We start from the raw sequence: 12,324 nt of genomic DNA on the forward strand, positions 1-12,324 counted from the left end.
TGTTTTTATTACACTTTTAATTTTAGAAAATTAAAGTGTTACAATAAGTGTTCATGAATAAACTACCTTACGAAGGAGGTCCCCACACCGGGTCTTGAACTGGAGTCTCCCAGATCATAGACGACTGTGCTGATTACTGAGCTAAAACTTTACTCATCGACTCATTGCAGCCAGACCTCTACCTATTTATACACCCATAACACAGAGACAGCACAGCATGTAACATGTAGAAGAACTTCAAAGGTGATTCTTGCTTTGCACTTTTCATTTATTGCCTATTTTTTACAACCTAACTTTGTGGAAAGGAGAAGAGGAACAACAGGTTATGGAGAGTCTCTTGAGACTTACCCCTGATAGATGTAACAGTGGAGCAGAGATAACGATGTAACCGACTTGCAAACTGGTATTTGACATGTTTTTTTTTTCTTCCCAAAAACAAATAATTGTTAAAACATTTGTATGAAACAAATATTCGTATAAAACCCTCTATTTGTGCTTTGCCGAATAACGTATTTGTATTCGGGCAAACCCTTAATACTTAAGTACTGTGTTATTACCCATTATGATTCTTTTTATAATGTAAATGTAACTTGTCATCTGGTGCTCAAATAAAACACACAACCCAGGTTTCTGTCTTTATTTAACCTTTTTACAACTATGCACATTAAGATGGTTTTCATACAATTAAATCAGAAACTGATCTGCAGTTTGCATATTTAGTACATTCAAACTGGCAGCTCACCAGTTCCTCTTGTGTTTTATTTTATTTTACCCAGAGAGAGAGAGAGAGAGAGAGAGAGAGAGAGAGAGAGAAAGAACACCAGCCGCTCAGCTTCCTCACTGCCAGACTGACCCTGCGTCAACTACACAGAAACAATTATCTGGAATAAATACAGAGGTAACCTGATCTCATGGCAGCTGTAACACGTTCACACCCAAACTACAAAACTTCTAAATAACCAGTTTTTCCCCAGACAAAGGTGATGTGAAGGTACACCGCAACGTCTGAAATTCCAATCAACACTTCCTCTATTAAGGAAAACTCAGAACTTTTTCTTTGGACAAAGTTTTACATGTTAAATCATTAACATCAGCTGAGTATTCTGAGTGCCAACAAGGCTAGGATCTCAACCATTTTGATCACAAGTGATGCCTATTTCACCCCCAACTGAGTATAAACAGTCTCCTTTTTTCCACCATTAGAAGACACAAGTACCTAAAAGCTTCCAGATTATATGTCAGGGGGGCAAAAAGGCAAAAATCTCAAGAAATAAAAAGAGATGTCCAGTAGAGAGATGTGTGTTTTGCTCCATAAATAAGCTTTTGAGCTTTAAAAAAGCCCCCGAATGTTACTAAAATAGACCATATTACCATATAATGTGTCACAATGTTTTTAACAACAGTATATATGAAATATGAGCTGCTTGTCATAGTGAGAACTGCAAAAATATTTCTTTTAACCATCCTTCTGACCTGTTTGTGATACCAGTCAAGGCCTACAAAGCTGAGTTGAAAACTTGTTGTCTCTCTTACAATTAAAGGGGCAGTAACAGTATTATATAATACTCTCTATAAACACAAATTTTTTACTGTGTTTTTGTGACTTCACTGTGTTGATTTATTTATCTGGGGGGGAAAAGATACAATGAGATTTATTGATGTTGTTCAGTTCCCACAGTTCACCAGTAGAGGTCAGTAATCGTCACAGAACAGCAGATTTAATGAATGATTCCCCCATAGAGCAGTTTGGTGATTAAATAGTAAAATTAAATATCTGGCGACAGTAATTACAGTCCAACAAACCGTTCATACAAATCAACAGGATCAAATTCATGTGTGTCTGAGCAGGAAATCAAATCGAGGCAGCGGTGACAGTTGGACATTTCCACAAACGAAAAGCAGGCTTTCTTGCTTCCTGATGCCGATCACTTTCTTTCTGGAGGTTTACCGTTTTCAGTCTTTTTTTTTTTTTTGTCCCCCTCCCCCGAGAGCTGGAAGCGCTCAGTGTTCTGTGGTCTCCTTCATCTGTCCTGCTCAGCCTCAGCCTCAGTTTCGTCCCTCGTGGTTGAGCGTCGCTCTCTCCATGCGTTGGTACCAGTGTTTGACCTTGGTGTTCTCCATCATGTCGTCGAACGCCTGCAGGCCCTCCATCACTCTGAGGACGCCGAACACCGCCTGGAAAATGGAGGGAAGAGATATTAACGCAAAAAATATCATCAACATTATGTTAATGGTCCTGTAGGACTGTCATGTTCATTACACACCCAAAGAAAGAAACAATATATATAAAAACAGTACTGTGCAAAAGTTTTAGGCACCTTAGATGTTTAGATTTTTATCTTTATGCAATATCATCAGGAAGGTGTCTGATCGGTCCTAAATTTATTCATGAAGAACTATTTTCTGCAAAAAGAAGAATGATGAGTCCTGCAACAGATGGTTTGGCCCCCACAGAGCCCTGATCTCATGGAGTTGACGGCCTAAATAATAAATCCACAGAAGAAGAACGTTCCTTCTCCAGGATGGTTACAACAACCTACCTGCAAGTTACCATGAAAAACTGTGTTTAAGGTCCTGTTTACACAGGACCCAAGACCCCAAGACACATTGAGGACGGATTGAGATCCGATCACTCAGACCACATTCAGAGGTGGTCTGGACTGCATGTGACCACTTTTAGTAGTGTAAACGCAATGCGTCCTGGACCACATTGAAGGACCGTCTACTCAACTGACGTCCTCTATTTTCCGGCAGACTAGACACAGGATCCTCCGTCCAAAGCTGTTCAACTTGTCTGATAACAGGATAAACATGTGAATTAAAAACGTAATCAACCTCCCGTTTTTTCCTATTTTTCCCGTTTCCCTAACTGGTTTCCCTCCAACAACAGTTTTTAGTTTTGCTGCGCTGCTCAACATAATGAGCTCGGGATTCATCAGGAGGACGGCTGCTTTACTCCAAACAGTATGAATCTGGACTGTGTGTGTGTAACAGCTGATCTGTTGGATGTGTAGAAGAACACAGAACATTAATTAACATTAGATCCTGACCGATCCTGTCAGCATGTCGGAGATTTAAATAATCGATGAAGTTATGCTGCTGTGTCTTGTGTGTAAATGCGCACAGTGTCTCTGAATGGAGAGTCAGAGCTGCAAGGAAATCACTGCATATAACTCTCTCTCTGTCCGACGTGGAATATCTCTATATATCCTGAATGTTTATCCTGTTATCAAACAAGTTGAACAGCTTTAGATGGAGCAGACCTGGTCCGGTCCTCCCGCCGGTTAATAACAAACGAATTTGGTCTTTGAAAACAGAAACGATGTCCATGTTTATTTGCATCTAGGGCGGGGAAGTGAGATCTGATCACAAATGGTCACTCAGGACGCATGTGGAGACGCATGTTAACACCAGGTGTAAACAGGGCCGTAGTGAACCAAGGAGAACTGCTGCTGTTGTTAAAGGCAAAGCTGCTCACAGCGAATATTGATTTCATTTAGGTTTCTGCTGTTTACTCAACTTTGTAAGGTGTTAATTGATAAATTAAAACAATTTATAGCAATGTTTTTGTGAGCATTCACACTTTACCTTTAGTGTCTAAAACTTTTGCACAGTACTGTATATATATATATATATATATATATATATATATATATATATATATATATATATATATATATATATATATATATATATATAGTTGAGTTATTTCAGTCTGGACCAGGGTACCACTGCAGGTACACAGGAGGTTAAAACCTGCAGAGGTTTAGTGTGTTTCCTCACCAGGTCTGCCAGGTTGGGATCATTTCCACCCATGAACTTCCTCTTCTTGCCGATGGCTGCCACCCAGTCATTCACGGCCTTGTAGAGATCCTGCCGGACATCGTCCTGCAGGTTGTGTCTGTCGGGTCAAAAAGGAGGAAATAACTGATGCAGTTCCTTAACTAAACTCAGGTTGAAGCCCATTTCAAGATATTCATTCGTTGTGTCACTCACCGACTTTTCAGCCTTTTGGAGATGATGAACATGGCTGCAGCGCCGACATATTTGGCAAAGAACCCTTCGAAAGAACCGAACTTGCCTTCGCGTACGATGTAATCGAAGGAGGCCAGGGCCTCGTCGGTGGTTCGGTACACGTTGGGAGATATGAGGTGCACGAGCCAGTCATCAGCCCACTGACGCCACTTCCTTTCCTCTCTGAAAACAGGACGGAAAAACAAAAACACTGAGCACAGTTTCAGCATCACAGTAGAAATAACACATTTAGAACAGTCCGGCTGCCGCATACTGTAGGCTGACCACATGTGGAACGAACAGTACATTTGTGCAGAATAATGTGGGACAGATGATGCAAGTTGTTTTTTAAGTCAAGTCCCTGTTTTGTTAGTTCATGCTTGTAGATGACGCAATAAAAAGTCCCGACAGAAATACAGCAACACTCCAGCAACGGCAGGAGAGATGACAGTTAGCTTGTAAACATGGATGTAAAAATGCAAGTTTCAAACTTTTAAGGAATATCTACTTTGCAAAAAATGTTAAGAAGCCCTTAACAACGTGCACCTGCTCTTAAGTACTACTTTGAGAAACGCTACGGAAATTTAGGAGACTGTAGAAACACTCTTAGGGAAAACAGAAGATCGAATGTTATCCTGAAACAAGTCCCTGATTTCTGAGATGCTCCTCAGTAGATTTAAGAACCACTTTTGAACACTTGTTTTTGTCAAACATGAGGTCTAAGGCTGTCAATTATTTTCTCAATTAATCTATTAGTTTTTTGGTCCATAAAATGTCAGAAAATGATGAAAAATCTCAATCAATGTTTCCCAAAAGCCTGAACTGACGTCCTTGAATGTCTTGTTTTATCCCCATCAAAAGATTTAGAAGAATTACAGAATTTGGACATTTCTTTCTTTAAAAATGACTCAAAATTATGAATCGATTATCAAAATAGTTGGAGATTAATTCAATAGTCGGCAACTTAAAATCGACTAATTGTTGCAGCTCTAATGAGGTCACACATGGCCTGTTGTGTTGAGTCCTTGTACAAACAAACTAACAACTCTGGACTAAAAAGCCAGAGCGTTTCCATCACTGTAGGGTTCTGGAGAAATACAATCTACTGAGCTTGAGAGTATTAGATTATTTTCAAATTTGTGCCTGGTTTATAAAACTTTAAATGGTTTGGCCTCCTCCTCCGCTACGTGACTTTGTTAACACACACTCAGTAAATTCTATTAGATCCTCCAGAATATCCTCTATATCAGATTGTATCAAACCATTTTGCTGCACTGCATTTTGGCGATCAGCTTTTATCTGTAACAGACACAAATCAGAGGAAAACTCCGCCTGATGATGTGAGGAGCTGCGGCTCCATCAGCACTTTCTAAGCCGACTTAAAAAGTTTCTGCACTCGTTGATTTGGATTTTCTATCTCCTGGTCTTCATGACTTGACTTTTATTTGACAGTCATACATTTGTGATGTGCTTTTGTGTGTAGTTTTGTATTGTGTGTTAGCATGAAGCTATAATCCGGTACAGTGCATCAAATGGTGACATGTATGTTTGAGCAGTACGCTGTCCCTCTTAAATAAAGTAAAATAAAAAATAAAATAAAATAAAAATAAAATTAGATAAAACAAAGTAAAGTAAAATAAAAAATTAAATTAAATTAAATTAAATAAAAATAAAAGAAAGTAAAATAAAATAAAAAATAAAATAAGATTAAATTAAATTAAAATAAATAAAATAAAATAAAATAAAATAAAATAAAAATAAAATAAGATTAAATAAAATAAAGTAAAGTAAAAAAATTAAATTAAATTAAATTAAAATAAAATAAAGTAAAATAAAATAAAATAAAATAAAATAAAATAAAATAAAATAAAATAAAATAAAATAAGATAAAATAAAATAAAAATAAAATAAAATACAATAAAATAAAATAAGATAAAAATTACATTCCAGGGTTCTGACTGCATGTTTCACATTTATAGTCAGGGAGCCAAGATGCTTTTTGTAAAGCTGGGATGGACTTTGGAGGACTGAAAAGAATAATTTCATTTAGCTGGTGAATGAAAAGCTTCATAAAGGCCAACGGATGACGGCTGAGCCACAGAAATATGAAAATAAAATAAAAATATGAAAATGCATATGAGTATGAGAGATGAACGTATTTCTATGTTTCCCTCTCACGGCTCAGCCTCAGTTCTTGACAGCAGTGTGTAGTAAAATGTGTCTAAACTCACTTCTGCATTCCCTTCTCGGGGTAAAGCAGCTCGGTCTCGTCCTCGCTCAGCATCAGCCAGTACTTGTTGTTGTACTCCGTCACCTCCTTCCCTCTGTCGTTCACCGACTTCATCTCCGGGTAGCAGCGAAGGATCTCAGACATGCTTTTCTTCCTGGATGACAGAGTGTCACACTTCATCAGACTTTATTTTATTCAGGAATTTGTTTCGGTGCAGGTGTCAGAACAGCAAAATGAAGAAATAAGAGAACAACTACGCATAATAATAAGATGCATGAAGAACAGAAATAACAAAAAACATAGTAAAATCATAAAAAGTAAATACTTTTAGATAGTATATGATAATATACAAAAAAATAATATATACAAATACATTTATGGGGGAAGTAAAGTTTTGTGTGATTGCTCATATGTACATAGTGTCCTTATTATGCAGATAAGTTTTATTTACAGACTATTGGAAACTATCCACAGTGAGGTTTGTAGATTATCCTGCGTAACTTTCTGTGAGCACCAAAAAATCATTTTAACCTCCATCGTACCAGGTAGAGCGAGAAAATGTAGGAGACTACGGAGCCCCACAAGGGTCACGGCATGTTTTTGCATTCCCTTGCAGTAGTTTCCTCAGTGAGAGTCGTCTGGGATCCAACTCTCTTTATTTAAAATACATCCATCTGCATCCGTGCAGTTGTCCTGACTACAGTAACCGGTCACGAATGAAACCAACAGCATCCTGCAGATTATCGTACCGCTTTCTTCTGGAGAGAACTCTTGATCTAAGAATTTGTTTTAGTTTGCTTTCACCAATTACATCACAATGACTACGGAGCAGTGGTACTATATTAGCATATCTAATGCCCAGTTCAAAGTAAAATACAATAAGCTGATCCATACTGGAGCTTCAGCTGGGAGCAGCTGAGCAGAAATAGACGTTATGGCTCAGAGAAGGAATTGAAGACGAAAAATATTGCAAGTTAACACAAAATATCGTGAGATAATGCAAAATAAATAAATAAAAATTTTTTAAAAAATCTCGCCTTGACCTTTGGGCGGCTCCGTAAGAGACAGATATCTCCAAACCTGGAAAAATAAACTATCTGAACAATAAATTCAAAGTGCTTTACAGATGACTGACAAGCTGATAAGAGTAAAAACAAAGACTAATGCACACGTGAAACCCCCAGTAAAATACATAATAAATAAAAGATTATCCTTATTTTAAATAAAATCAATAGAACAGTGAGTGTTAAAATAGGTAAGAAACATTTTAAAACATTAATGCAATAAAATAAATGATTAAATAAAGTAAATAATGGTGATAAAATATTCTAATAAAAAGCCAAGCTAAAGCTGAAGGTTTTAAATTTAAAAGGTAAACACTTTAAGCTTTTATATGAAAACATGTTGCTGTAGCAGCAGAAACAAGTTGTATGATGTCCCCTCACAATGACTATCATTTAACACTAAGTTATACAGTGTCGGGATATTTGACGTGTATCAACTCAGGCTGTTTAATTACAATAATTATGAAGAGAAATTAAATCTTCACATGACATCAAATAACATGTTGAGGAAGCTCCGACTCACTTGTCGATTAAGTGGGTCTTGAGGGAGCTGATGATGACAGATGAGTCATTCAGTTGCTGCAGACGGGAAACAAAAGAGAGAAAAGACACAAACACATCATGCAGTTCATTAAAAACAAAACAAAACACACACACTTGGAAAAAAAAAACACTTGAAGGGGCAGACTGGGATGAGAGAAGATCATTTGTGACGTTTGTCCAGACTGTTTGTACTGGTGTGCAGAGGCAGACTGGGTGAATATAGTGGTGTTATCTGTATAGTTTAGGCCTTTTGTGTAGTTTATACTGAGTATAGTGAACTCTCCAAGGTTGTCACAATACCAGAATTTTACAAAAATACACTAATAACTATGACTGGATTTCTTATCTTTGCTGACATACATCCTTTATTTCATTCTGAATTCTGAGCATATTATCAACACTTTTAATGTCTTCCATTGTCTTACTGGTTGTGTTTATGTTTCAGAGTTTGTGTGCTGCTTTGCTGCAAAGAGAGTTTCCTCTTGTGGGACGATAAAGATCTGAACTGAATTGAACTGATAACCAGTTTTTCAGGCCGTCCACCTAAAATAATCACAGATTCAAATCAGCAGTTGAGAAACCGAGCTGTCGGTTCTCTGCACTTTATTCTAGCTGTGTCATCGTACACAGAAGCTGTTAACGTCCACTGTTACATTGCAGAAAAAGGGGCAGAAGATCCATCACGACTCCTCTCACTGCTCTAAACATGTTTATAACTTCCTCCCCTGTTTAAACAGACTGAAAGTATCACTTACCCAGAGGCCCTTCATTCCTGATTCATTAATGTTCTGTTTTTATTTTGTCTATAAAGACACTGTATGGGAATCTATACAATGACATACATCGTAGCTGGTTTGTGGTTCTGACAGCATCTCTATGGGAAACGCTTGTTTGTTCCTATTAACTATATTGAAATGGGAGACAAACAAAATAAATAAATAAATAAATAAATAAATAAAGATATTTGGTCTGAACTGGTGACTCAGAGTCAACTTGGAGAATTCTGATTCAGGTTTACGAGTTAAATTTCCAAATAACAACAGGACTTAATTTATTTATCAGACTGAAAAGTGTTAAAGCATCTTTGTGATATGGTCTCTAATCTTTTCTACGGTGGTTTAGAAAAAACTTTTACTGAAATGTGAACCAGATTCGACATGTTAACGCTGGTTTTGAGGTAGAAAGCTGTGTTTCTTTTGGTAATTTGCTTCCTGTGTGACTTCAAATAAGTATTTTGGTGCCTCAAGAGCCAGAAAGGCAAACAAGGGTTTAAAGCCTCTTTCACACACATGCAGTCTGTCCCTGAAATGTTCAGGAACATTTCCTGCATGGAGTCGTGTGTGAACGGCAGCAGGGATCGATACTCAGGGAAATCTGTGCCGCCAATTTCTCACCTCAAGACCTCGTAACATTTCAGGGAAAATGTCGGTACGGCTGTGTTATGAATGAAAGCAGTAACATTGCAGGGACAGCAAACCAATCACAAGACTCCGCTGATGACGTATTTAAATGCGGAGCTTGTTTACGGACACTTCTTGTCTCGCAAACTTGTTGAATATTAAATACATTACAAGAACATTGGCACCAGACAAAGACAGTCCGCCATGTTCCTGAAAATGAGAGACATCGTCCACGTACATCCGGCTTCTACCATCTTTTTCCTCTTCTGTTGAGTTTTATGGCGGTTTGGCATCCATAAGTGTCACATGACATGTCATTCCAGCATCACCATGGCATGTGTGAAAAGACGCAAGACGGAAATGTTCCTGAATGCAGCTGCAGGTGTGAAAAGTGAAAATCACTCGCAGTGCATTAAAGGTTATCCCAGTAATTTACTGGGAACTATGTGTGAAAGAGGCTTTAAAGGGTTTAAGCTAAAATAAAAACTATCATCTTCTTAAACTCTGTATTTGAGGTGAGAGAGATACTAGCGGTGGGATCTAGTATCTATATAAAAATCCTGTCTCCTGCAGATAATATCGGACTCTTACCACGTCACCATCCACCATCAGGATGGGCACTTTTCTGTAGGTCGACCACTTGATCTCCTTTCTCATCACCGGGTTCACCTCTACGATCTCGTAGGGCAGCCCGTGGTAGTCCAGGAAGGCTCGCACTTTGCTGCAGAACGGGCAGGTCTTGTACTGGTACAGAATCAGCTTCAGACCGTCACCTGGGACCTGGAAGACGACAGTAGAGGAAAGAGGGTCCATGTCAGTCAGAAAAATAACGAGCAACTGTTTTGATAATCGATCAATCAGTCCTCTCTGTCTGTCTAGCAGCGCTGGAATGAGTTTTGAAGAGGAGGGACATCCAGCTTTGGGTAACGTAACAAGCTAATGAACTTTTTCACATCAGCGTCCTTTCAATCTCTACCTAGCCTACAGTTTTTATACAACTAAAACATGGTAAGAAATGCATTCCCTCTTCCCATCAGGGTACTTCCAGATCAAAAACGGTAGCAGCTGGAGACTGTTTGTGGTCACAACCTCAAGCAGTCTCCAGCCTGAATGCTCAAGATAGTTCCCCTCCCATCCAAGCCCACAGAAAACCCATGTCCACTAGACTGGAAGTCATTGAGACACATACATACAGCTGATTAAACTGCTGCAATAACGCTGAACTGGCGACGAAAGTACCCAGTTATGAACACGTGAACACGTTACTCATTAATGAAAGACTACTTTACTATAGTACAGGTGCACACCAAGAGCACCTTCTGTTCATTTTTAGTAGTACAATGACATGTCTGTGTCTCAGAACAAGTTTTCTGAAAACCTGGTTAAATTATTTGTGAAAAGATACTGGACACTGTGTGGGACACATCCAGTCAAGAAAAATAAAAGGGTCTAGTTTCTTTTCGACAGATTTCGCCGTTTGGCCATTTCGTTTCTCCCGGTTCCTTTCTGTCACAACAGCACCAGGGACATGTGATTTTTTTAATATCATACCACTTAGATTTCATTTGAATGACACAATGGTTGATTCTGGCTGGATTTAAAGGTCCAACATGTCATGCCTTTGACACGGTCGCCATGACCGTAATACCTGGTTTACAAGCACCAAGTCATTACCGTAATACCTGAAAGTGGGGGGACAATAAGTCTCGCCGGAGCCACTGTGTGTGTGTCTGTCTGTCTCCTGACCGCGTAACGACGCAGCTGACCGGACTCACCTCGCTGTGCTCCTCGGCCAGATGCTGCTGGACTGACCACCTGACAGTCTGGTATAAACTTAGACCCCCTCCGAGCAGAAAGGCGCAGCCCAGCGCCCTGCCTCCTCCTGCCCGCAGAGAGGACAGCAGCCTGGAGCCGAGCCCCGGTCCGCTGCCGGTACCGTACGCCCTCCTGGACACGCGTGCGCTTGCATTCCCCACCAGGTAGGAGCCGGTACCGGACCGGCGGACCACCGGAGACTCCAAAATACTCCAACCGACCTTACTGAGAGATCTGGCACAGGCTGCCGCCATGTTGCCTTTACATAAAGTCCCACAATGCACCGCGAGCCGAGGGAGGAGATTAAAGGGCAGGTTCACAATTTTTCAAGTCTGCTTTAAATCAACAGTCAGGTGTCCGTAAGAACAGTGAAAGAGGTTTTCCTCGCTGTAATCATTCCTCCTGTTCATACTGGATATTAAAAGATCCATCAAATGTGCTTTCATTGTAAGTGATGGAGGCCAAAATCCACAGTGTGTCCTCGTGCAAAAATTAGTCATATCAAGTGGATTTTAGCATCAATTTCCCTCTTTGTGTTTCTTAGGACAGTGTTTCTTCCCTTAGAGAAGTTGTCATTGGAAAACAAAAATTGTGGACAAACTCTCTATGATCTTTGGTCACCTTTTATCTCGTATTTGAAAATGCAAAACAAAAGAGTGTATGTTTTGTAATAAAAATATTGTTTAATGGACTTTTGGTAAAGACATAATTTTGACTCATTGCAGAAGTGCTGTTTTTGTTTTTTTCTGTTTTCTGTTTGTTTGTTTGTTTGTTGCCTGAGCAATTATGAAACGTGTGGATTGCACACAGTGTGATGAAATGGAAAATAACAGTAAAAAAATGGACCAATGTCCTGATGCTATTTTTAAAAAGGCCAAAAGCCCTTTCTTAGAAAACTGAACTTTTTTAATGGTGATAATAAAATTATTTCTCTATTTTACAAATCTTTTATTGGGAGTATCTTTTCTTATTGCATTGTATGATACGGACCTGGACCTGACCAGACTGACTGAGAAGGCAGACAAACAGTCAGAGTTATAGATACCCTAAGATCAGAACCAACCGAGCAAAAAACTAATTTATTCCCATGGCAATAACTCAATTAAATAAGATGTGGTAGCCATGGGGAGTCTGAGGAAATACATGCATACATCGGGGATGTGCAGTATACTCACTCTCTATTTATATTTATCACAATTGTTGGTATACAGTGAATGATATGCACTTTAAATGCCTGCCAGGACTTTGATGGTATTTA

The 12,324-nt window shown here is 38.9% G+C and overlaps 1 protein-coding gene across 1 annotated transcript; it reads right to left on the minus strand.

Moving 5' to 3' along the window:
• Positions 1-622: 622 nt before the first annotated feature.
• Positions 623-11,345, minus strand: ptgesl (prostaglandin E synthase 2-like). The gene is made up of 7 exons (XM_067572687.1): positions 11,027-11,345; positions 9,843-10,031; positions 7,832-7,887; positions 6,246-6,398; positions 3,997-4,197; positions 3,784-3,901; positions 623-2,175 (listed from the first exon to the last, which is right to left on the minus strand). Exons 1-7 carry the CDS (start codon positions 11,318-11,320, stop codon positions 2,047-2,049), a joined length of 1,140 nt encoding a protein of 379 aa, XP_067428788.1. The 5' UTR covers positions 11,321-11,345; the 3' UTR covers positions 623-2,046.
• Between the last annotated feature and the right edge of the window lie 979 nt (positions 11,346-12,324).

The sequence above is a fragment of the Thunnus thynnus genome, chromosome 2 (assembly GCF_963924715.1).
Source record: "Thunnus thynnus chromosome 2, fThuThy2.1, whole genome shotgun sequence".
Lineage (NCBI taxonomy): Eukaryota > Metazoa > Chordata > Actinopteri > Scombriformes > Scombridae > Thunnus > Thunnus thynnus.